Here is a 26,544-nt window from a genome sequence, read left to right as displayed (position 1 = left end):
CCCTGCCATAAACCCCCCCTTTCATTAAGGTTATAATCTTTTTGTTGAAACTGTCTTGAGTGTATACTAGGCATCTCTATTCAAGTGCTTTGAAGCTATATCACATTAACATCAAATTATTCAAATTTAATCCCAGTGTTTCATTATACTCTGACAGTTTGTTCTTGTTTTACCATTCTTGTATACATTCATTAGTCATCAGGTCAAGAAGCGTGCACTTCAGCAACACAATGCACCATCAGTTTAATTTGTGTATACATAGAACACACAACAACAAAAGTATGGATGAATACTGTGGATGGATCTAGAATAGGTATCATGTTGCCTGGGTGTCTGTGAGAGCTGGTACCTGTATGTCTGTGTGGGGTTTTTGCATCAAAGCCATGCGCCATGTGCTGGCAAAGCTCAGCCTGGTCTTTCATGCAAGCAGAGTTTCTGTACAGTGGAGGTGCCTTTCTGTGGCAGCATTCATGTAAGGGAGCAAAGAAAGCAATACCCTCAAAACGTAGAGAAACCCAACAACTTGACTTATCCCGAGGTTTGGATAAGGCTTAGAATGAGGACAGGGTGACAGAGTTTGACTGTCAAGTGTGTGTGTATGAAAATACGGGCTTGGGGGTGTGTTAGTATGTGTGAGACATTTGGTGCATCAGCAGACATGCTGGGGGGATGACAAAGAAAGAAAAGAGAGAGGAATCGTTGTCTGGTCCAGACAAACAGACACACATGCGTAGACGTACACACACTCCCCTTGCAGCAGTGTAGTAAAAGCAGCCATGCAGTCAGTGAGGGTGTTGTACCTGAGTGTGTAAGCCAGGTAGCTGCTGCGGCTCTTAGCTGACCTGAGCGTACTATCCAAGGAGACAGTAGACTCTCCGATGCCCGAGCGGTACAACGGGCCGTCTTCTGTGTATGTGTTGTTGCAGTTGAGAGAACGCTGAGGATGGAGGGATAAATTACAAGGCTTTTAGCTTTTTTTAGCATAAAAATCAGTGAAATTAAAAGTGCAAATACAACGACTACACATAAAATTACATATTAAAAAAGACTGATGCCAAGGAACATATTACCTTAAAAAGAAGCAGCAAACAAATAGGACACAACATTGTGTAAAATGAGCAGCGTGTGGGGACATATTTGTGTGTCCTTTCACTCACTGTGAGCAAAGACGCCCTTGTTGTGCTGGACTCGTCTGGTACACTCTTCTTTCCTGTGAGGACGTTCTTGAGGTTTTTCCTCGCCTCTTTGTTGAAGACCACATGGAAGAAGAAGATGAAGACTCCCTGTGAAGACAGCAAAGGAGATATTATGGATTACAACGGCAGAGTACGTATGACAGGTGGGCTGAACCTATGTCCAATGAGCTTTAATCCTTAGCAGATGGCTCTTAGATCTTAAAAGAAAATGTGTGTAGAGTATTGAGAGATCTTAGAGGTTAAGCATAAACACTGTTACCTGCAGACAACTGAAGACAGCAAAAAGGTAGTGGAAAGTCATTACGTCGCTGTTGACTGCCATTAGCCCGAGCAGCCAGGTGGCACTGATGAGTAGCAACAGGAGGAAGGCCATTCGTAGTGCGGGACTGAGGAGGCAGAGACACACGTTATGCTGAGATGCACTCACGAGATCAATACTGATTATTATGTAACAAAAATGGAAATGCCAGGGTTAGATTAATGTTTGGATGTTGTGCTCTATGAGGTATCGTTACTGTGACAGTGAAACCTACATCGCTCCTGACTTCTCCACAGCCTTCTGCCTGCGCCCACAGGAGGCTTTCGCAGCAAGGATGAAGATCACGATGTTCACCTAGAGGGAGAGGGTTGGCAGAGAGAGTTAGTTTGTTTCATTTAATTTTACTTCGATACACACAGTGTAATTTATTTCTGATTGTATATTTATGTGAACTCATGGGTATGTTTAACTACAGGCCATGACTGGTTAGCCACATTGCTGCACTACAGGTGCATTTCAAATCATATCTTATTTCTAATGAATCAGTGACAGTTGAAGCTTTGAAGGTTTGTGGTGTGTTTTAGGTGCAAATGCCCGAAGACCAAGCCGTCTGTGGACTAATTTAAGTCATGCACATACCAGGACGACTACAAAGATGGGTCCTGCGAAGCTCCAGATGAGTGTGTCATGAACAGAAAGCCAACAGAAATCTGGGTTCCCATATCCCTGAGGGTCAAGACCTACTGCCAGACCTGCAAACACACACACACACAAAATAATTGTCTGTAACACACACAGTTTGCTTTTTTGCCCGATATTAGTAATAGAAATTCATTCCGCTTTTGTCTTATTAACACATCGTTGATATCCAACTCAAGGCAGGATATATCTGTCTCCACATTTACTTTTCCCTCTGTCTCTTGTTCAATAATTTTCCCACGAGGATTACAGCCTCTTCAGAAGAGACAAGTCTTAGCAGGAATCTCCCTGACAACCTGCCATCTTCAATTGCTCTGTTTCCGAGCTTGTATGAGTGTGTTTGTGTGTGTGTGTCTCACCGGTGATGATAGCCGGTATGCCCCAGCCCATGGCGTAGTAGAACCTCATGTGGCCGTGGTTGATGTTGCGCAGCTCGGTCAGCATGCGGTAGATGTGAAGCCCCTCCACAAACATCCAGGCAAAGGTGCACATGTAGAAGTAGTGGAGGAGGATGGCGATCACTGTGCACACAAACTGGAGGGAGATAAGAGGGAGAGTCTGTCAGTAGAAGTCAATATTTTGATGAAATCCAGATGAGAACCCAAAATCCACTTTTGTCTTTTTGCAACCCTGCTACGACCAAACTTGTCCTGAACACCAGTAAATCCATCCATCTGTGTAATGTCCATCACGACATCTGTCTTTCTGTCAGTTAAAAAACATTTTATCCATCGATGAATAAAAATAATGGGACACAATTTTGAGAGCCATAACATCTACGAAGTCATTTATTACAACAATATCCACAAAAAGGCAGATTGTCAGCCTCGTAAATGTGAGGATGTGTTTTTTTTCTCTCTGATTTATAGCCATGTAAATCAAATATCTTTGAATATTGGACTGCTGGGCAGAAAAAAACAAGTAATTTGAAATGTCCTTTAAGCCTACAGGATACTGTGATGGGCAATTTTCTGGCATTTTATTGACTAAATAACTAATCAATTATAGGATCAATCAATAATGAATATAATCAATATTTTCACCCCTAATGGTAGTATACCACAAACGTCTTCATGACAAACTTCACCACTTTATGTAATGCAGGAATGATTCAGCCTATCCACACACTCCTATACCTCCTTCCCTCCCTATTTCCATGTCTGCTGCTGCTGTAATAGAGGAATGCAGTGTGTCAGGGAATGTCCCAGCAGTTGAGATACTATGTTTTAGTAAAGCTGTGTATTACTGTGGAGATCAGAAGAAAAGAGAGAGAGAGGGAGAGAGAGAGAGACAGAGACTTGACAGGATTATAAATCACTCTGCAGATGGCCCTGGGCACACACTGACAGCATTCCACAGTTTTGACACACACACACACACACACACACACACACACACACACCTACTCACTAGGACATGCATGTACATCGCACACAAACACTGAAACACAAACACCTCTGAATTCAGAGATGAAAAAAAACAAACACAGATGAAACTCTCCCTTTCTCTTGTTAAAACACCCTGAGGACTCAGCGTCTGAGCTCTACTAAAATTCATACAGATGCAGATAACGCAGCATGTGGTTAGTCTTTGTGCAAGTCACCCTCAGCCCAGTCAAAACACTGTGAGTCAGAGCATTTCTACTGGAAAACAAGACTCCAAACAATTCATGTGGAATCTGATTGATACCGTAGATCGGAGAACGACGTCTGATTGGTCAGAAACTGCTGTAAATAACCCTTGGGAGGCAGCTTCTTGGGCACCTTTACTTTCATATTCAAAACATTTTCAGTTTTGAGTCCTTGTCGTTCGTTATCGTTACTTGTTCTCTTTGTTTCGTTTTTTTTTTAAGAACTCTGTGTTGTGTTTAAAGATATATGCTGTAGTAACATGTAAAGACCACTGAAAGATTGTAAGTGATTTAAAGTTGTACAACCTGAACTGACTTGACTTTTTATCTCGGATTTCTTTCCACTCTGATGGTCAGAGCCAAAATTTACATCTGGTTGACGGCTGGCAGTTGGCAGTTACTACCCACCAAGGTGTTACAGGACTGGCAGTTGGACCTGATGATCTTGTGATGTCTTTGCATAAGACTGTGGACATCTGGTTTAGCCAGACTAGTCCGAGCTGACACGTTCATCTCAAAGCAAGACTGTCACTTTTGAAAGGGGACATAACACAATCTTCCTTTAACTTATGCAAAGTGGAATTCATATATGCATATTGATCAAAAGGTTTGCAAAAGAAAAATGGCAACGAGACGTGACACATGATAATGCGGCATTCACGTCACTGTCACATTTACAAAGCTACTTGTCACATTTTTGCAAAGTTTTAGTTTAGAACTAAACTCTGCCTGTTTTTTGTCCACTGTTTATATCTGTAGTGGTGTTTGCCCAAGACTTATCCATGATATCAGTTTTCCAAACCTCATGACATAAAAAAGTAGGTTTACCCATCAATTAACAGATTAATGATGTCTTCTGTAACATGCAAGAGATTTATCAAGTGAAAACTAAGAAGTTGTTCTGGAAAAACCTTTGCCAAGGCCTACCGCCCTGAGGCCTGCTTCTGGAGACAGGTACCAGTCACAGCATGTCTCCACTACTGCCCACGGAGGTGTGTGTGTGTGTGTGTGTGTGTGTGTGTGTGTGTGTGTGTGTGTCAGACTTCAAAGAATTCCCACACCTTGTGATCCTCTACTGTATGTCTAAAGCGCGCATGCATGTCTCTGGCTATAACTGTGACCAAACCTAAGCCCCAACTAGATTAAGAATTTGATGTAATTAGCTCATTAGACAGACTTAAGACTTTACACTGTCTCAGCCTCCATCCTACTTTAATTAAAGAGGTTTATAGTAACAAAGTTACATTTAGACTGGACTCTCAGGTCAGTAAAATCAACTTACGGGTGGTTAAATTTAGAGAGGGCTTTGGCAACCAGCACATTCCTAACTGTTACAGTCATTAGCTGATTATGTGTCACAACACATAATCTGTCAAATAAAGACAGACTCCCAGGTAAGCCTTTGCCCATTAGGCCTGGTAAAACCCCTGCCAGCACACCTTTAGATGGCTGCCTGCAGGCCAAACAAAGTATTGTAGGATGCCTTGTAGTTTTTAACATAGCAAACACCAGAATGAGAAATCTTTATCCTGCCACAAGCATGGGAAAAGTACGAACTGGTGTGCGTCTGTGTCATATGCATTTGCAGTCTATGTTGTTGTGTTTGTGGCTAATGTTTACTTTGTACACAAATGTCACAAACAAAGCAAGCTTGTAGAGTTTGCTTAACGTCACCAAACAACACCTTTAACTGCTGCTGCGATCCCTTAAACGAGTGATACCCAACCCCCAGGTACAGTTCCTGAGTGCCAGGGGGAAACACTGTGGAGTAGTTCAGCCACTTTAAAGAAACATAAATTTGATTTAAAAATATGTATCCAATAAGCCACCTGTAACACTGAGGATGCTTGAAGACTAGTTAGAAAGCAGGCAGTGAAGTCTAAACAGTTCGCTAAAAGTTCTGTTATGGGTAAATGGTTGAAATATTGAGCTAAGAGTATTGGATAAACACAGTTACCTGAAAGTAATGGATAATGTTTTAAATAATAAGCAAAATTGTACTGTGATAGGTAAATAGTTAACAATTAGTTAATAGATAAACAGTTGACAGAGTTAGTTAAAGTGCTGGATAAACAGGTGAAATAGTTAGCTGAAAGTAATGAATGCCATTTCAAATAATTAGCTAAAAGTAAAACATGACTTTTAGCTCATTTCAGAGACAGCTAAACATCACAGAGGGATAATATTTGAAATGTCCAACTTCCTCCACTATAAGAGGAAGAAGTACAAGTGCAAACTTCCCACAAACACCTAAACTGCCTGTTTTTTTCAAAACATTACTGTGGCAAGGTCCCCTTTGATATAATTCGTAGTGTCAAATATCATCTAATTTAAAATCACTTTAGGAGGACACATTTGGACTGTGATGGGTGGCGCTGATGAAGGGGTAATTGAGTTCATCTGACCGGGCTGATGGGGTACGGCTGACAAAAAACAAATCACTGCTTTTAACAGCGAGAACATGCTCAGCACAGTATCTCCATTGTACATATACCCTGTTCTCCGTGGGCTAAAAATACACTCACCGGGTTGTCGGTCTGGTTGATGCCAAGCAGGAAGACGAGCTCGGAGAAGAAGAGCGCTGCCACCAGGTTCCTATGGATGGCATGGAGGTTGGAGCGCAGCCGGCGTAAGAGGCACAGTAAGATGAAGGTGATGAGGAGAAGGAGAAGGGAGACTGACACTGTGGTGTAGGTGACGATCTTCAGGGGGAGAACATCACCATGCTGTGGAGAATGATTCAGGCATTGAGTCAATACAAGCAATTAATAATATAAAGCAAGCTTAGTTGAATGTTATAAATAAAGCTGGAATGATAGAACTTGAAATTAGCACCTCTCTCTTGGAGATATCCATCAGCACAGCATAGCTGGTCAGGTGATTACACTGACAGCTTATGTGGCTGTTGTTTCTATTCAGCACCTCGCAGCCTTTAGAAGACCAGCCGCCTGTCCCTCCGATCCTAAAGACGCCAACACACACATACAAACGCACAAACACATCAGTAATATACAACAGAACGCCAGCAACAATGTGACTCTGAGCTACTGAATACTCCCTGGTGTGGAAACATATCCGTGAAAAGTCCAACTCACGCGATGGAGTGGTTCCAGAAGACGCAGACAGGCTTGGTCCTCTCCTCTGTCTCCAGCAAGGTGTACTCCAGGGTGATGGGGGGGTCTAGGATGGGAGGGAGAGGCGGACCCTCACTGTGGACTGTGGCGCTCACTATGGCTGTGTTGATCACCGGACGGTTGGGGAGTCTGGAAACCCATGAAAAAAATAAGTATGACCTAAATTATTGATGTAAAGTTTTTAACCACTGAGCTACAGCAACTTGCAGTAGGTGATGCTGAAATCAGATTTTACCATAACGAACCCAAAAGTTGATTACATTTGGACATATTCTCTCTTATCCTATTGTTAACTTCCCACTCTTATCTTGGAAATATTTTCTGTCCTGTCACACACAGTATGAATACAGAGCACTCCCAGTTCTGCATGGGCCTACATAGTTTTATATTTGGTCCATGCAGGCAGTGATAAGTTGGTTCTTTCAAACACAGCTACAATAAATATTATGACATGTATTAACATTAAAGATGAAATATTTTCATATGACGTACAGTTTCTTCAAGAGTTTACAGGATATTGTGAGTTATAAACACACCAGTAAGCACTATAGAAAGTTTTTAGAGTTCAGATAGGGTGCGGGCACTTTTTCCCTGTGTGCTAAATATCATTCTTCATTCTTTGAGGTCTTGCTTGGAACTATTTAACCGTATTACAAATCATAATTCAATGCTAGGAAAGTACATGAGAAAGTTGGTATGCACTTCCTTGCGTTCAGCATCTGACAAAAGCATGTACATCGACATATAATGGTGCACTGGCTGTCAGTACTCTACCTCAGACTCCTGCGATCAGGGTCATATCTTTCCGGGAGCAATTTTCCCAGTGATTTGTACACTATCACCACGGCAACTGGCAGAGGGGCAGCTGGCTCGAGGTGTCGGCGTCTCCTATCAGACATTGTGTGCTCCTCCTCAACAGGGGGGTCAGTCTGGGTTGGAGGGGCCGGAGTGGGCTCCACTGGAGTAAACGGAAAGAGGATGAAAAGATAAACTGACTGACCCAAGACTGCAGTTTCAGCTTCTACACATATTAAGCTAGTGGGGCGTGATGCTACCTCTGTAGCCCTGAGTGCGGAGGTTGAACTGGGGGAAGTGGATGGAGGACCCGAGCTCTTTGGGATAGGCCTCCTGTATGTCCTGGAACCGAGGGAATGTCGCCTTTTCTGGATCCGACAGATCCAGGTAGTCCACAGTTAGAACTGGAGGACAGGCAGAGAGGACAATCGCGAGGATGATGTGGTGTGTATTAATGTGCACCGGCTTTACACAGTGTGATTTCTGTTCTACTCACTCATGTTGTCGGTAACAATGGTGAAGGGTTTCAGGTAGGTTTTCCTAACGTTCTGTGCCAGCGTGTTGGCGTAGTCCTCGAAGTTGCGGAGCAGATGCGCGGTGCCGCCCTCAGTCCTCTGGATCTGCTCCCAGTGCTCCTTGTTATCAGGATCCAGTATGGCGCTGCCTGCTCGCACCAAATTCTGCAGAAAAATAAACAAATGACATGAATGATTTAAGGTTGTATTGTTGAAAATTACATGACTGGCAAAGACACTACATTACAAGATAATGAAGCAAAGGTGGAAGTGAGATAACTAGAGTGATGGATCAAGTTGCCTTCCCAGTGAGAATTAACCAGTGGAGGGCAGTGTGCCACCAGTGCTCCCAGTGCTGCAGACTTGGTTTCACTAAATTGTAGTTTTAAGATCTTTTTTAACCATTTATTTAAGTCGTAATTTCTAAAGGTCATTAAATCAAAGTGGATCATTATATCCTGCTGCTTTTCTTTTCTACCTCATTGAACTCGGCATCCCTCATGGCAGTGAGGTCGAATCCCGCCTGCTGGCTCTCATACTGCAGCACGTGGTTCAGCAGCTGAGCGGCCGTCTTCACGTCGTTGCCATAGTAATGCGGGGTGTTGTTGGTGGCGCTGTTGAGCAAACGCACAATGGTCTTGGAGTGTTCACTGTTCATCCTTGAACTGTTGCGACGCAGGTCGTCATTCTGGAGGAATTGGGGGGGGGGGGGGGGGTCAAAGCAGAGGAAAGCTGAGTGGGCGCAATGAAACATAACAGAAACTGGTCAATCCCTGGATTAGTGACACTTTGAGAAGTTGAAGACTGAAGTATTAGGTTCAGGTTCAAACACAATAGGTGAAGTACTTGTTGAAATCTCCTATAGACTGGAGATCAAATTACACCTCATTAAAGACACATCAGCACTCTTACACTGCAGAGTATGTTTTAAATAAGTACCAGTAATCATTGTAAACAAGGACCAGTGCAGACAACCTGGATATTCTTAATACCCGAGTGGATTTTTAGCTTTAGCAGTTCAAATGTTTATTTTGACTTGTATTCACCAGTTTCTTTAGGTGGGAAAAGGTGACGGTGGTGCAGTTGAAGAGCTCAGGAGACAACCAGCCTTTCTCATCGCTACAGTGGCGGATGGCAGTACCTGGGAAAATACAAAAACGAAAAGAAAGGAAAATCAAGTTTCAGCTCAAATCAAGCTCCTCCCATTTATTTCCCAAACATACTGGAGGCAGCTAAGTTAATTCTGAAGTCATGTGAGCACAATATACTCACAAAATGATGTTATAGCACAATAGAAAAACCGATGAAGGTTGTTGAGGCTGTAGGCCTGAAAGGAATACCTGCAGACACTACTCAGGGCAATAAAACATCCGTTACAGTTAAACACCTGAAAAATGTAAACCACTTCTGGTCTTAGTGGTTTAAATATCTGAATCAACACTGAGTTCCAGTCTGAATCAGTTTGAGAGAAGACTTCATCCAAATGCGAAGTCTCCTCTCGTGCTATTGTTGCATTGTAAGGAAGAAACGGCTGAAGGAGTTGCCAGTTGGAGCTCGGAGAGCGCAACGAGCAATGTTAGCAAATAAATTCCCCCCTGAGTTTGAATAGACAACAAAAGGGTCACCATGGTGACGGCAGTTACTAGGGGGGGTAACCAGGAAAGTGACAGCGGCTTTACTCAAGTTTTGAGTCCGCCTCGATTCTTTCTCTCGCTCTCTCTCTCTCTCGTTCACACGCCCACACACACACACACACACACACACACACCCACACACACACAGCTGGAAGAGGTGGGGTCTTACTGTCAGCTCTGAATGTACCTGGTGTTTTTCCAAGAGGCTCTACAGATTAAACCGACTGGATGCTGAAAAAAAACTCTGTTGGGATAACTGACCAATCAGAGAGCCTTATTTTTCAGCTTGCGTATGTGTGTGTGAGAGAGTGTGTGTTTATATGCCTTGCCTTAAAATATATTTACTCAAAAAGACACGACCACACATGCCGCTTAATCCAACCGCTGTTACACAATAACTGTGAATACTTTGGCATAGAGACTGACGTATTTTGTTTTCCAAAGGAAGACCGTATGGCTTTTAAAAGACAGTTTTAGTCTTAGAAATAAAAAGTCAGCAGCTGATTAGCATAGCTTAGCATAAGGACTGGAAACAATGGAGAAACAGCGAGTCTGAGTCTGAAGGTACAAACGTATTCCACGCCATGCAGCTGTCATCAAAAGGATTTAAAAATCACTCACCAATGGATCCTTTGGGACAGTTCATGGCGGCGGGGCGTCCAAATTTGGTCTTGGGCCACCAGATGCCTGCATCAAATGCCTTGGGACAGCCCTCATACACCACTGTGGAAGAAAGCGCAAACAAAAATAGAAGCAGTAGGTATAAGGTTTAAACAGGAATCTGGCATTAATTCTGGGCCAGTAAACAAACACACACCATGGTTCACATACAGCTGCCACCGCACAGACGTGTGTTCAAAGTGTGATACTTACAATGGCCCTATAAGAAGTGCATCATAAACTGTTGCTGGACCACCTTAACTTTTACCACAGAGAAATTCACCTTAAAAGGTTAACATCTGTTTTGGTTCCACCTTAGGACACCACCTAGCCAAACCACTCCACCACACAGGCAGACATTGAGTCAAATTAAGCCTGCAGAGCTATTACACAAGCTGTGATGCATAATTCATTTCAGCATATCTGGGTTAATAAATCTCCAGGACAAACCAAGCCAGGACCTGCAGGCTTGTTTGTGGCTCCTCTTAATTGCCCGTAATCCCACAGTGTTTTGTTAACTCTTAGGAGCTATGATACATAACTTTTTCCATTTTGAGTTTATTTAATCTAAGCTCGTTGTTTGCGAGAGGTGACCAGAGAGGATCATTTTCAGTGCTCCATTTATCAGATCATACTTTTTCCCCCCTTTATTTCAGGGTCATTTCTGCTAAAGTACAAGACTCTCTGTCATCGCTAAAGGCTGCAGTGACATTAACTGTGGAGTTACTGCGTGTCTCCCTGTCGTCTGGGCCGCGTCTGGTCCAGAGCTGACAGATCGGTATGAGGCCTGTCATGGATGGTCACATCTCAATGAACCGCAGGACGTAACCAAAGAAATGTTTTGCTTTATTTTTTCATCCTCAACCCTTCCCTCAAGCTCCTTCCTTGAGTCAGAATTTGTTTAATGATTTCAATATGAAATTATCATATCAAATCTTACATCAGAAATTCAAAAAGCATGAACTGGGACATCTGTTTTCAACAAAGAGAACTATTTTCTCACAAAGAAATTCGGGATTTACAGCTATCAAAAGTCTGAACACGTTCTGAGGCTCTGCAGAGCCTCGTATTGGGTCAAATAGTCAGGACACTGACATTCATTTTCTGTTTAGGACTTTGTGGTTTTGTCTTCTATTCATCTCTACTGTATTATGTGTGCGCGGTCCCACTGCCAAGTTAGCCCACTAGCCAGACTCGCCTCTTCTGCTTGGCTGGGTGGCGACAAAGACGTGAAGTTAGCTCGACTGCAGCACCAGCAGACGTGAGCGACACTATTTGTCTCCTTCTGACACTTCACCGATTCATCCGGCCCCGCTGTGTGAACCGGAACATTTAAAGGAATAACACACCCGACTTCTTTCTCATAACTGTCCCTGTCATAAATACCTCATATCCTTTCTCTGAACTTCATGGTTGCATAAACAGCACATTATTTATCTGATCTGGCAGCATTTTGGAATAGCTATGGACTAGTTATGTTTTATGTGAATGAGTTATTGTTTACACTAATCAGATATGAATGAATCAGTATATTGAATTTAAGTTGAACTGTGCTTTTTTTGCAGGACTAATTGGTATAATTGCAAACTTGTCAATATGTAAATGACCAGAGAAAATTATTCTGGCAATTTTGGAGAAATAGATGCTCTATATAGGCTTTATGTTTTTCTTTTTTTTCCAACCTTAACAACTATTGTTTATGATTTTAGTCTATCAATTTCCTGTTTTGAAGTAATAAAGCAAAAAGATCAAAAACGCTGGGAAAGATCACATTTTAAATACATGTTATAGGAAAATATCAAAATTTACACACCTTCACATCCAGTGGGGGTGACTTCTGCAAAGGGGTTATCACAGCGGTTACACTGACGACCTATGACCCCTCCTTTACAGGGACACTGGCCGGTGGTGACGTCACAGGTCCGAGACTCAGAGCCAATTGAGAAACACTCACAGGGGAAGCAAGTGTCCTCACCCTCTGGACGATAGTGGTTTTCCTGCAGGAAGATGGAAGAAGAGTAGAGAAGCATAACTAATATAATATTTAAATTTAGATGTTTGGGGGGCACAATAAGTGCATATCTCAATGCATCATTAAAGTGAGTCCATGTCATTTTTACTTAACGGCAGCCACTTTGGCAACAAGTAACAATTACAGGATGAGACTTAAACAGATGCACAAGTAAAAAAGAGACATGTCAGATAACTGCTTCAGCAATACACCGGTTATACAGCAGTATGTTCCTAAGCTTAGCTAACATTAGCCACCATGAGCTATTGGTCATACCAAAACACCTGAGTGAACTGAACAGAGACCGTAACTTTTCATTCATAAGAGGAACATTGAGGTTTCTCACTTTAAATATTGCACTAGAAACTTTTGAATTAGCCTGTTTTTCAAAGTACATTATTCTCCTGTCCTGTGCAAAACTTTGGTGAATCACAAAATAACCACACTTGTATTCACTATTAACCTGTAAAATGTCACATTGTGTATGTTTTTACCTTGCAGCGGCACTCTCCAGTGGTCTTGTTGCAGTCTTTATGAAATCCTCTGCCAGTATCACAGTTACAGGGTCCACACACAGGACTGCCCCACCATCCTTGAGGACACGGCTTCTCTACTCTGTCATCAGAAACAAAGTACATATTAAACTAGCCTCAATGCATATGCATTTTAAAATACTATTAGTCCATGTAAGTGAAAGAAAATGCATCATCAGAATAATTCATATTCATATATATATATATATATATATATATATTTTTTTTTTTTTTTTTTTTTTCTCAAACTGATCTTTGCTCTCTTGATGCTGGTAATGAAATATCTTGAAACATGCTAAGGTGAATGAGTAAAGAAGATTCTTTAGGGGAAAAAGTACTAAGGACACGTGTTTCTGTTGTATATTCAGAAACACAAATCAAAGTGATGGTTGATCAAGTTTTGGCATGTTACTGACTTGGTATCAGCTTGTACAAATCTGATAGCCGACTATCTGTTAAGTTTATCTGCAGCTAAATGCCCTCGGTCACTAGATCTAGAATAAACTTCCTCTACAGTTTGAAGTCAATGAATCAAGTGTGACTCATTCATCCAAACACACACAGACTTTCTTTCTCTCTCAAGAGATGCGATCTCCAGCTGAGCGATGTGATCTGATAGGGGACAAGCACCAGTATGAGGACGGCAGAGACTAAACACCTATGGAAGATCACTCAGGCTTGGAGGGGGAATCCCACATCCTGCTTAAAACAGGAAGTGATGCGTGTCGGGCAGGTCAGGGTTCAGGGGGGAAATGACTGCTCCTCAATCAGGGCCGGCTAATTCATGTGAACTCTTAGACAGTGCTGACTGTGCAAACCTACTCACCGCTTTCCCAATTTCAGCCGACTATTTCTTTCAGATATCTTTCTCTCTCCTCACACACGGGCACAAAAAAACTATCCAGCTCAGATTACTGACTAATAAAGCTGCTCTCAAAGACTCAGGACATTGGCAATATTACAAAAAGAGCAAGAGCCTAACACAACTAATGAAAATTAGAGAGCTTTGTCTCAGTGGGAGGCGAAGTCCATTTTTAGTCTGCTTATTTTTAACATCTGGATATGAGGGACTGTATTCTTGGAAGGAACATTAGGCATACAAAGTTTCAGTCTTTAAAATGCAGTTAAAGCTGCAGTGCTGCAAAGGTGCTGGTGATTTTTTTTCTTTCAACAGGTATTCAAAGGGGCAACATGTAGCATTTTAAGGACTTTTGCAACAATGATTTTGATGCTTATATTTGTTGCAGACTAACAACATCACGAGACTGAGACTGAATTAACAACTACACTCTGTGTAAGTGAACTCCCACATATGCAGACATGGAAACACACGCATACACAAGCCAGATCCTACCATCAGTCCTGTAATAGTCAGACTCTTAGGCTGTTGAAACAACAATGTGGTGTTTGACCATAAAAACTTCCAGCCCCTTTGTAACATCTGATGCTTCTAATATCTGAGGAATAGCTTTACTTGAAAGATGATTGACAGCATGAAAAAACAATAATCTATTGATTTGGGGGATTTTAATTGGAAGAAATTACAACATGAAGCATAGTCCAGAGTGCCAAGGCAAAAATAATGGTAAAGGACACAAATCAAATGAAAGTACAGCAGATCCTTGGTCCTGTTTTTTAGTCGTCAGAGGAAGGGATCTTACTTGTTTTCACAGTACTGGCCATAGTAGTTCTGTCCGCATTCACAGGTGTAGCCATGGGAGGAGCTTGGTTTGCGAACGCAGGTGGAAACATGCTCACACGGGTTGAGCTGACAAGCGTCCACACACTCCTTACCGAAGTAACCTGCAGAGAAAAGTGAGGAATGACAGCCAAATCTTACTGAGTGACATGTGGAGTTGATAAGGGTGCATGTGTTTATGAATGTGTGTATTACCTGGGTCACAGACACAAGTGTGTGTGCTCCAGTCGTCGCTGCAGTGACTGTTGTCAGGGCAGATGTTGGAGTCGCATGGGTCTTCTAAGTCGCAGCCGTCCTCCACATGGATCTTTAGACCCTGAGCCATGTTCACGTTGGCTACATTGGTCGATGTCTCACCCATACGGACACCCTGATGGAGAGTGACAAAGAGAAGAAGCATAAGGCGGACAAGAAGAATTTTCTAAGACATATATCTTCATATGTTCATATATAAATTTTCTTTTTTTGGTCAGACAAATGAAACACACACACACACACACACACACACACACACACACACACACACACACACACACTGACCTGTATGCAGCCAACAAATCCTTTGATGACATGGTTTCCATTTCCAGGTAAACCTCCAACATGAAGAGTTTGCAGCTTCAAACCTGGCAGGTCATTACCAATCTCCACGGACTTCTGCTTAAAAATACAGAAATGAACATTTTTTCCAAGGAAGCTTGAACCTTATGTAGCACTGTCACTACTCGTGATGTAATACGCCCTGTACCTGATACATGCTGTAGTCCAGGGACACAGTGGCCATGTATTTAATGTCCTTGCTGTCTTTAATGCTCCGTAATTCTACCAGCAAGTGGTGCCACTCTCCATCGTTGACACGAACTTGGGGGAAGCTCAGCATCGCCACAAGCTGCTGCCTGAGCAACACTTCCATACGGACCTGTTGTTCACTCACCTGGATGGTGGGGAACATGGAGGAATTTAATGACAAAGCACTCTAAAAGTATTTTAGGTCAGCTGTGAAGAAATCTAAAAAGTCTAAATTGTACCAAAGTGTAGTAAAGTGTGTTAAATAAATAAGTTTGCACTATATGCTGATGATGATGCCATTTATGACGACAATAATTTGTTGACAATGTGCTGTATATCTTACCATGAGATTAATGGTGGAGGAAGGTCCAAGATTGGCCTGCATGAGCGTGCCAGCAGGCTGCCTGGTGCGGAACATGAGGCCCATGTACCAGGGAATGGCAACGGTAATGTCTGGGTCACTCCAGGAAACCAGCGCCTGACCATCGAAGAACTGAGGAGATGGCATCACTGGAAAGCAACGAGACAGGGAGGGAAGATCAAGAGTCAGGTTGTGGGCAAAACTTAATGAGTGCTAAGAGTATCATTTATAGGCCAAATCAGTGCCATACTTATATTGAAACATTAGTGTAATTCCAATAAAGATATCAGGAGAGTTAATGGAAATATGCTCTTTATTCTGATACAGTGTGCAGTGTATCTGTGTATATGAAGTCATCTGCACCATCGTCTACATAGTTTAATACAATTATACTGAAGTGTCTGCCATTCAAATAAAAACCTTCTTTAGTATTAATCGTTTGGTTACTGTGCTGGTTCTTTAATCCCAGTTTAATATTTATGGTTAAGATAAAGTTTTTCCTGTGTGTGATAATAATCAATGACACATTCTGTACAAACTCCTGTAGAACACACAAAAACACCATTAACCCGCCCACACACAGAAACACACACAACAAGGGTCAATCTTTCAGTAGAGCATACAGTTCGTGTTCCCTCCTGTATAATCTGCAGCATAGACTCTGTGAGGGTCCCCAGGGCATATATTTCACCTGAAGCATGCACAAATACACTCAGAAGCTGTAATTATGAGACAAAGCACATATTTGTTCCTGGTAGCAGCTAGCTGCAGTGGTTTTAGTCCGACTACTTTGCAAAAGCTTAGTCCTCCATTAAGTAAAAAACAACCACTTCTCAGAGGAAGACAGAAAGTCATGCTGGTGTCTCTTTGTGCGTGTGCCAACAGTATGCTAACAAGCTGTCATGCTAGAATTTACTAATTAACGCTAGCACCAAACACATAGTGCCGCTGTGGCTGAGAAACATGTCTTTTTTTTTTTTGAGGGGCTATGATGGGGCTCGATGAAAAGTCAGGGAATTAATATTAATTAATATCTCACTGTGAACAAATGTCAGTTTTATCGTGGTCATCCCAAGAGGCACGCTGCGAGCATGGCTAAAACAGGAACACTTAAATCAAGGGCGATTTGACGGAGGTTAAATCACAGAGGGCAAATTTCATTCCAGTTTTGACTTTCCTTACCTAGTCATTTTAAACCTCATATCTCAACAACTGAGCAAAAACCTGTTCAGCAGTGCTAATGCTAACCTCGGTCTTTAAACTCTGCCGAATCAGAGTGAGTCTCAGGAGGCGCTACAGTGTGTGGATGGGAGAGCAGAGACAGCAGAGCTTTGACCAGGTTTCTGGAACAAATGAGTCCAACTAGAATCCAAACTGTGACCAATATCCACATCACAACAACAGATCCTTAATAACTGCAACAGCTTGTTCGACACGAGTCCAGAGATTCAAACTTGAGATCTACTTGTCATAACAAGTTAATGCCACCCATGAGCAGGCAGAAGTGTTTTCCCATCTACAGTATGCTTATTCTTAGCCTGGCTTTAAGTTAGCATGACAGAACTCATTCCTTGACTTGAAAAAACAGTCCGTGCAATTGAAATCTTATCTAAAATAATATGAAGAAACAAAAACTGTCTGACCAGGTGAGTGACTTCCAGTGGATTTCAGTATTTTTTTTATGTCTGTCCAATCTGGATGAGTTTGGCAGTGTGCACTAAATTATAACAAAATCTCTTGTTTCTCATGTGGCAGCACGGCATGTAGAGCCTCAAACCAAATGTGTCAACAAGCAGCAATGCAGCCAAAACCTCTTCCCAGCTTGCTGTGATCCCGACCCAGTTCAGATACTGGATACTGGAGCCTGGCACTGGCAAGGCGGCTGCCTCATAGAAGAGAGGGCAAGGAGACGTATTCACACCTTCACACATTGTTTGGAAGCTCGCCCTGAAGGGGGAAATCAAAGCTCTCTCCTTACCATAGAAGAACATGAGATGGGTTATGCAAAGTAAATAACAACACTGTTGGAAAGCTGTGATCTTTTTATGTTCTCTTGGCCAACAATGAAAAAAATGACACATTTTTTTACCTCTTACAAGCTGTGTATCTATCCGTCTATCTGTGCATAAGGCTATAGATGCTGTATATACTAAGTCTGCACTACAGTAACATGAGCTGCTTGTCACATGTGTGCTGAGGTGGCAACAGTGACAGGTATGGGGTCATGTGTGTGTGCCGTCTTTTGTTTCATCCTTTGAGCCTGGGTTTAGAGGAGTGAGTCAGAATTTGATCTTCGTCCTAAAAAACTCCAAACCTGAGGCCATGTTGAGTGTCTGTACAGTAGTGAGCCGAGGATTCACTGTGGCTCTCCATTGTGACTGCTGCGTGAGTCAGACTGAGTCAAAGGAAGGGTCTCCTTATCCCAGTTGATCTCCCAAACACACACTGTTTCCTGGAAGTCCCCAAGACACACGCATACACACTTACTGTAGGTAAACACACTCATGTGCACACACAGAAGCTCACAGGGGTGCATGCAGACACATGCACATTCTGGCCAGAGACACATAAATACACACAGGAGAGATAATTTTAATGATTAGAAACTGAAAAAGAAAAACACGCTGTCAATCACACAAACACACACACACACGTTTTACCTTGTTCACAATTCTTGCCGCCGTAACCAGTTGGGCAGTCGCAGCTGTAGGTGTTCCACTTGCTGACACACACTCCTCCATTCTGACACACATCGTTTGTGCAGAAGTTTTTCTTTGCAGGACAACCTGGACATTTAACACAATAAAACAACTATTAATAACTGCATGTACAATGTATGTATCGATTTATGGGCTGCAGAAGCTTTAACTTCACTGGACATGAACACGGCTGCGTTTTACAATGCTGCATGTCTAACCTTCTATGGTGCCGTTGTTAGCGATGTAGCTGGCCATGTCGACGGGTTTGCTGTCGATGGTGAGGTTTCTCATGCAGCCCACAAAGTCTCTGTTCCTGACTGGGAAGTCCTCGGGCAGGTTGGGAACGCCACCTAGCAACAGTGGTCCAGTTAAGTCCAGTGACCTGCAGATGACACAAGATGGGAAATAAGAATAACATCCAAAAAACACTAAATAATCTACTTACTTTTACCTGAATATAGTGAAAATAGTATAAATTGCATTGGTTGCCCAAAACTGTGGCACATGACTTAAAGTCTACAGGGAATAAACTCAGATTCCCTGAGATACCCATCAATGCCCCGACTTTACCCCAGTAAAGGCAAGCGAGGTAAGGCATCAACCCTTAGCATGACTGACATTTCTGAAATAAGGTTATTGTGCTTTAGGTTTAATCTGTACAAGGTGAACTGCTGCCACCACAACTGAGTCGGGATCGACACAGTAGGTCATGTAGGAAGCTGCTTACACCCCGAGCCCCTCATGATGAAAAACCCACAGGGTTTTGAGACTTAGTGTGACGCAATACTGCACAAAAAGCATATAAACCGCTGAAGGTATGAACTGTGTGCATGTATAGAACAAAGACTGTTGCATGGCCAGAAGCATGTGGAGCTTATTCAAAGAGTCTTTTAGGAATTCACTGAGGGTAAATAATTTTAAAGCGACGGTATAAATCATAACAGATCATTAGAGATACAGTATTCTTATTTAGAAATGGTTATTTATTGCTGGAGAATAATGATCCATCTATATAATCCAACATTATAGATGAATACCACTGACATTTTGATACAGAATTTATATAAGTTCTAGGTCTCTGCAGGGAGAAGTTTGGTATTAAAGCAAAACTACACATGTATGAAAATGATGATATCCCTTCCCTCGCTGCTTTAAAATGCGTATCAACACGTACAATAGATCTATTAGGGACTCATTACATTTATGAATACAATGCAATAAAATACTTTGGGTATGAGAGGTGAATCCTGAAATAAATAAATCTAAAATTGTATTTAATGTCCAGATGTTATATTTACAGGAGTATAAGATATTACCTGACACCACTGTCATATCTGTTATCTAAAGGCTGCTGCCAGTCATTCATATGCTGAATACACTGACCCAACAATAAATACACTTCTAGGCTCCTTGATGTTTGTCAAGTGGCTTGTACAATATCTTGCATGTAGGACTACAGCATCCAGTACCTTTGGCAGGAAATCAAGTAAAAACAGACCACTCTGACTGACCACTCTGAAAGAAGCTTAAAGTCACTGCCAACACTGAACGCCAAGTGGTTCCCTCCTCTGTCTTAGCGACACTCTGGATCATGTGAAGACATTTCCGAAAGAGAAGCCTTTCAGGCGTTTGCTGCACCACATTACGCACCGGTGCAATGTATATTTGTAAATTCATGCTCGACACAGTTGAAGTACAATCGAAATGTCTCTCAGCGTGTACGACCTGTGCAACAAGTTCCTGGAGGAATGTAACCTCATTAACTCCCCTTTGAAGTGCTCTCTCTCTCTCTCTCTCTCTCTCTCTCTGTGTCCCCACCCTCTGCATACTAAATGTGTCTCAGCATGTTAACTCTCCAAAAGACTCATTAAAAAAACTCTCACGCTATAAAAATAAGAATCAATTAGTCTGGGGTAAACAGAGAGTAAGTCGCTTTAAGCCATGGTTTAGATGAGCTTTTGGTTGTCTAAGGCCATGTCTGACAGCAGAAAGGCCACCAGGATGAAAACAGAGATTAAAAAACAAAAGGAGGAGAGGATGAGGGTTGTGTAATAAGTTGTAATGAAGGCAAATGTAGGCCCCGAGGTGCAACATATTTTGCTGTTAGGGCACTATATGGAGTGAGTGTGTGGGACGGACTGGAGACAATGAGCCTCTGTGGCTGACTTGAATTTGTGGCACTCTGATTTTCTTCTAGTTCGAATTTTCAGTGAAGGTAAAAATGAAATTCACGCGTGGTCTAGTCATGACATATGAGTCAAGGAGAGACAGACATCCTTCTGTCTTTGCATGGGGAAAACATTCTACGCTTAATAAATACAGTGGCCTAATCTGAATTTTATTTCATTTTTTTAAAAAAAAAGGAAGAAAAAAATATATACTTATATAAACATTATATTAGATATATATAGATATTAGATTTTAGTATGTTTTTAGTATCTTTTTGGTATAATTTAGGGTCTTTATGCAGGTCACTGTCCAGTATCGTCCTCTGTTGCACCCAGTTGTGAAACATCATCTACTGTAGCTTTAATAATCGCTAGTCTAATATCTCAGTGACTGTCATCCTCTTGGCTGCCTCACATATTAGTAAATTTCATTCCTCTCTGCTCTGACGTACTATCAACATTTTCTGATTGCTTTGGGTCCCCCCCAATACACACTACTGACTCTGCTAACCCTAACCCAAAAAGAGAAGGAAAAACATGAATGAAAGAGAAAGACTCCAGCTTACTTCTTCTGTCCAGTCTGGGTGCCTTGGGCAGCGCAGGAGTAGTTGCCAATCTGCTTTCCAAAGCGAATCGCCATTGAGATGTCACAGTCGTCGACGGCAACCACAGCCACCTTCTCTCCAGAGGGTCCATGAGGGATGCCTAGACGCCCAATGTTAGGCTGAAAAATGAAATAAAATCAAGACTGCATCAGTCATTCATCACCATTTTCAAATGATAGAGCCAATATTGTGTGGGAAACAATGAGCAAGCAGAGAAGCAAAGACAAACAGTTAGCTAAAAGTCATGAATAAGCTGTTGAAATAGTTAGCTAATGAATATGAGATAAGATATGACAGTTAACGACAGGTGGTGTTGATGCAGGGGTACTTGAGTTTGACTGACAGGGCTGTGCAGGTACCTCTGCCAACAAACACTGGGAACCACCGCTCTACACCACAAGGAAGAACATGTATCACTTCTTCATGCCCACCTGAGTGATTTCACACTGTATTGTTATGGTAAATTACCTCAACTGACTGAATTTAGTTAAAAAATTTAATGCTTGATTTATTTCTTTGTTTCTTTTCATCCAATCTGAGCGAGTTGGCCAGGACAGCTTTGGTGCTCTATCAGCGCGGGTGAGCGCTACACAAACAATGTCGAGCTGACTTTAGCCAACTTGCAGCAGAAGCACACAAGCCCCTGCTGCTGGCTTAAGACGACAAAAAGCCCATTGTGCGTTCGCTCGCACCTACTGATTACAAAGTGGGCTAATTCCTTCATCAAGGCTTGTGGCCGGCAAATGTTGATCTGAACAGCTTAGAGAATCAGGCCACCAAATCGCTTTAGTTCTTGTAATATCTAACCTGAGAGCGAAGTTCAATGGAGCATTTCCTTAACAATAGTGGACTTGGAGCAAGAAGCAGAAGGCATTTGAGGAGTTTAATTCAAAAATGTTTCCATCGATTACAAATAACACCTCTTTTGATCAAAGTGAAAAGACAAGATGTGATTTTGGTCAGGATATGTGCCATTCACAGACACAAGTTTTACCAACAGATACATACAAGTAACTTCCTTGCTGTGAGTGGCCTCCAGTAGATGAAATGACTACTCAGCTCTCTCTGCTATCTCTCCTGGGAGAATGGTAAATCTCTACACTACAAAAACACAACAATGGGAGGACAGATCCCAGATCTGATCATAGCGCTGTGTTTACATAAGGCATCCAGGCTACTTAAAGGTTGACAGGTTGAGCGATAGCGAGAGAGACTTTCAAACCGCTGAGGTGACGTTTTAATAAGGCTCAATGTCACAGAATGAAAAACAAAACCTGAAACTTTTTTCTTTTTTTTTTGTAATTCAAATTGCTCTAGAAATTCAATTTGTTTAATAAATTTTTCGTAACAGCCCATTTCAGGCAATTTGTTGCATCGTGTGTTTCATATGAAATGAGAGAAAGGAACGGAAGAGAGGAAGAGAAAAAAGAGGCATGGATAGGAGGACAATGTGTGTGCATGTGTTTGTTTCCTTCATAAATAGGATTAGAGTAATGAGATACTGGTGGGGCGGGGACGCGGCAAAGGAAGAGGGGGAAAAAAAGAGGGCGAAAAATAGAAAAGAAAGAGCGACAGACAAAAATAGGGAAGTAGACTGACCAGAAATAAGAGACTGAAAGAGAAAGACAAAAGAGAGGCTGGCAGACGGGTGAAAAAAATGAGCAACAGAGAGGTATTTTTTGCTCAGGTGGCTCTGGTTCAACATATTTTCCAACCCAGAGGGAGTTGTATTGTAGTTTGTCACTGCCACTCCCATCAACATGCCCGGTTTCCACTGATTCCACCAAAAAAACACGTTCACACTTTCCATAAAGACAAACAGAAAGCGCTACACCTCTGACACCGCTGCTGTTTTCTTTCTCTTTCACGTCTTTTTTCTTCTTTCCTCTGTTCCCCATGCTCACAGGTAAAATCCTGCCACACATCGTTTGATCGTTTTCATTACTGGTTGCTGTCTGCCAATTATTCTTCTGACTAATTGATGATTCGATTTGGTCTATGAAACATGTGAAAACAGTGAAATAAGCCCGTGACATTTTCAGAACCCAAGGTGACATCATTAAATGTCTCATTTTGTCCAACCAACAGAACAAAAACCCAAAAATATTCAGCTTCATAGCAAAATCCTCACATTTGATATGTGAATGTTTGCCACTGACTTCGATAAAATTAGTTGCTGATATACTGCCTGTCATCCAGCGAATCAACAAACTGCCATAGCTTTAATGTTACTTTCTCATTATTTGTATACAAAATGATAACATTTTATAATTTTAAAAAAAGTGATTAAAAATATACTCAGTCAGAATTCATTATTTTTTATGTTTGCTCCTAAGCGTCTTCCTACGTCCTCACTAACCTCCCACAGACTGCTCCTAATGTGTGTGTGTGTGTGTGTGTGTGTCAGTAGCACAGGTATCTGCAGGTGCCTACTTGTGTTAAACCCACCCACTCCACCTCCCAGCATCACCGTGGTAACCACAAAGACATCTGTCTTTCCAGGCAGCCCACGCATGAACCAGTAAACTCATGTTGGGGCCTCCCAGTGTTGGCTCAAGTACCATAACTCAAAGCAGAAACCAAGGCCAAGCCTTGTTTGAAAATCTTAAAGCGTCGTGATTTATCGTGTCATTATGTAAGTTGGATTCTACTTCCTGGAACGACGTAGACCGCACTTCAAGAAATCTGTGTCGTAGCTGCTCTGAGGTGAGGCAGTAATGATAAATACTACGTGCTCAGCAGGTTTGGAGAATTAACACAGACTTGTGGCCAGAAGTGTGATTAACCACGTCCCTGGTAATTACGACGACCTTATGCATTACCGTGCTGTGAAATATGCATGGCTGAATGTCCCCTGTGGGCAGCCTGTGGAAAAAACAAAAAGTCTGGTCTGGTTTTGTTCAGAGAGCAGCAGAGCCTGTAGTCTGACACTGGAGAAAATGTTGGCACTGGGCAGCCAGCAGCAGGAGAACAATGAAGACCCTAACACAAACAACCAAAATGGTCAAAGAAACTCAACGGTACTGAGGGAAAAGACACCGAAAGGAGGAGAAGCGTAGAGAGAAAATGGCCAAATTCCAATAGAAGAGGAGTGCAATTTGATTGGACAACATGCTATGAAAGTATATTACATCAGTTACTAAAAACTATCTTGACAGCAAAGAAAAATTCCTCTAAAATCGAATTAAGAGCAAAAAAGTCCAACGAATAATCTTTGCTTGGCCTCCTTTTTACTCCTTTCGTGTATATTTGTGTGAATAATATCTGTACAGCGTCTACAGTTTGCTTGTGGTCAGATTTGATGGAATTGGGTTGGAAAATGAAAAAGAAATGCTTCCCCTAACAACTACTGTCAAGGTGCCAGTGAAGTACAAATTTAAAGGAATGGGTCAATATTTTGAGACATGTGCTTATTTGATTTCTGTCTGAGCGTGTGATTAGATTTATATCAAGTGTATTACCCAGAATGTTGAATTATTCCTTTAAAAAAATTTAAATAAAGGTCAAATGAAAATGAGAGGGAAAGTGTGATAACCTCATAAAAGCTTCTCCAGGGCTACAAAAGGTAATTCGTCGGGGATAAAGACCCTTCACGGGAATCTGAAGTCGTGTTGATCGCAATCTTATCATCGCTTTAGAATTCAGTCAAGCGAAGGAAGGATGAGATAAAGACAGGAAGCAAAACACGGCAGAGAGAAAGAGATTCCCAGATGTCACACTAATGGACCCGCAACCCAAAATCTCAGGGGGTGCAGCTGTTACATGTGCTGATAAGTTGTAGACTGACACACACATGTATGTAGGCACTATGTAAGTGTGAAACTACATGTTTGTGTGTAAGAGGATATAAGAGCATTAATGCAGCTGTTGTAGTTCATAACTATTAGTTCATAACTGTACAACTGTTATGCACATATTCAGAGACACTGTGTGTGCTGTCTGTATGAATGCATTAAGTTTTTTCTATATTAAGCTATGTCCAGATGACAAAACACAAGGAATTCATATAAATCTGATCTACAATGCTGTGTATACATGTTCAAACAATACTAAAAAAAAAAACCCCAAAAATATTGACAAAGCAATTTGAGCAATTTTGACAGATTTCAGATTGTACAACCTATATGTCTACAACAGGAGAAGGGCTGTAGAAATGTAAAATGTATAATAGCTAAGAAAAACACAATAAATAGTCCATCTTGTTTTATTTTGAATGAATATAAGTCAGCAAACTTTAACACATCATAAGAAAAGAAAATCAACACTTTTAAGTCATCACAGAAAGAAAATAAATCATAACAAGAAGTCGGAACAATAATTTGTACTGTCAGTCACAAAAAATAGATTTACTAAAAAGCAAGAGTCGAGTGAAAAGTAAAATTAGACATAGATAACAATTTAGGTCTTATCGTAGAATCCCAACTATAAAGAGAGAAAGACATTTTTCTCATGTATCATCTCTTTCTTCTAATATTTCCTCTCGATTTCTACTTTTGGGCAACAAACTACATTAACATTTACAAAGCCTCTACTAACATTAAAGTGAATTAAAGTTAGTTCCTAGGCCAAACCATTGTTTACAGTATGTGCCAGTTTAGAAAGCCCTCATTGGATGAACATGGACAGTGTATCATGCCAAGAAAGAGCTGTATCATTGAGAAAATACTGGATTCTCTGAATCCACGAGATGGATTCATGTATTCTGAGTTCCCAGATAAATAACTCTACTCTATCACAGCATGTCCTAAGCTGTACACCGGTTTTCAGTTCGTTGAATGTGGGTCTAACCATGGCCGGTACAACTGTATATAGTTTCAGGCTTCTGTCTGACCCCTCATTTGAAAGTGCACTTGGCCCTCAGTCTGAGGGGCCCCATGAGAGTCTCTCATTTACCCTCCACCCGACTCTGAGCTGCTGAAGATTCCCTCTCTCTAAGGTGTCGTCTCCAGGGGCGATAGGCTTGCTGCAACCATGGCAACACACTTGATCCCCACAGCTAGCCACAAAGGAGAGGAAGGCAGAGGACACGAGCGGGTGGGAGAACACACACACACACACACACACAGACACACACACACACACACACACAGACAAACTCACTCACATGCACAAAAACTTCAACATACACCGAAAACTCTGCCAACTGCAATCAAAACACCA

General features: G+C 41.8%; 1 protein-coding gene across 2 annotated transcripts in view; it reads right to left on the bottom strand.

Annotated features, from left to right (window-relative positions):
- The window catches only part of celsr1a (cadherin EGF LAG seven-pass G-type receptor 1a), a 91,428-nt gene that overhangs the window by 6,406 nt on the left and 58,478 nt on the right, over positions 1–26,544 (bottom strand). The window contains exons 7-31 of one of the 2 annotated variants that reach the window (XM_071501592.1): positions 21,346–21,503; positions 18,830–18,993; positions 18,573–18,698; positions 15,895–16,061; positions 15,511–15,696; positions 15,306–15,419; positions 14,961–15,135; positions 14,728–14,869; positions 13,028–13,148; positions 12,336–12,519; positions 10,484–10,585; positions 9,275–9,369; positions 8,707–8,916; positions 8,210–8,393; positions 7,974–8,117; positions 7,693–7,876; positions 6,880–7,047; positions 6,620–6,746; positions 6,310–6,510; positions 2,514–2,688; positions 2,095–2,207; positions 1,730–1,809; positions 1,456–1,582; positions 1,158–1,283; positions 801–937 (exon numbers count right to left, since the gene is read on the bottom strand). In XM_071501592.1, coding sequence (XP_071357693.1) covers positions 801–937; positions 1,158–1,283; positions 1,456–1,582; positions 1,730–1,809; positions 2,095–2,207; positions 2,514–2,688; positions 6,310–6,510; positions 6,620–6,746; positions 6,880–7,047; positions 7,693–7,876; positions 7,974–8,117; positions 8,210–8,393; positions 8,707–8,916; positions 9,275–9,369; positions 10,484–10,585; positions 12,336–12,519; positions 13,028–13,148; positions 14,728–14,869; positions 14,961–15,135; positions 15,306–15,419; positions 15,511–15,696; positions 15,895–16,061; positions 18,573–18,698; positions 18,830–18,993; positions 21,346–21,503 — 3,710 coding nt within the window. The remainder of the gene's footprint in view (positions 1–800; positions 938–1,157; positions 1,284–1,455; positions 1,583–1,729; positions 1,810–2,094; positions 2,208–2,513; positions 2,689–6,309; positions 6,511–6,619; positions 6,747–6,879; positions 7,048–7,692; positions 7,877–7,973; positions 8,118–8,209; positions 8,394–8,706; positions 8,917–9,274; positions 9,370–10,483; positions 10,586–12,335; positions 12,520–13,027; positions 13,149–14,727; positions 14,870–14,960; positions 15,136–15,305; positions 15,420–15,510; positions 15,697–15,894; positions 16,062–18,572; positions 18,699–18,829; positions 18,994–21,345; positions 21,504–26,544) is intronic. The other variant, XM_071501593.1, reaches the window with a different exon arrangement.

Source organism: Trachinotus anak, unplaced genomic scaffold, assembly GCF_046630095.1.
Source record: "Trachinotus anak isolate AG129_WGS33_773 ecotype Australia unplaced genomic scaffold, CSIRO_AGI_Tana_v1 ptg000018l, whole genome shotgun sequence".
Classification (NCBI taxonomy): domain Eukaryota; kingdom Metazoa; phylum Chordata; class Actinopteri; order Carangiformes; family Carangidae; genus Trachinotus; species Trachinotus anak.
This window is presented reverse-complemented; position numbering and strand designations above follow the sequence as displayed.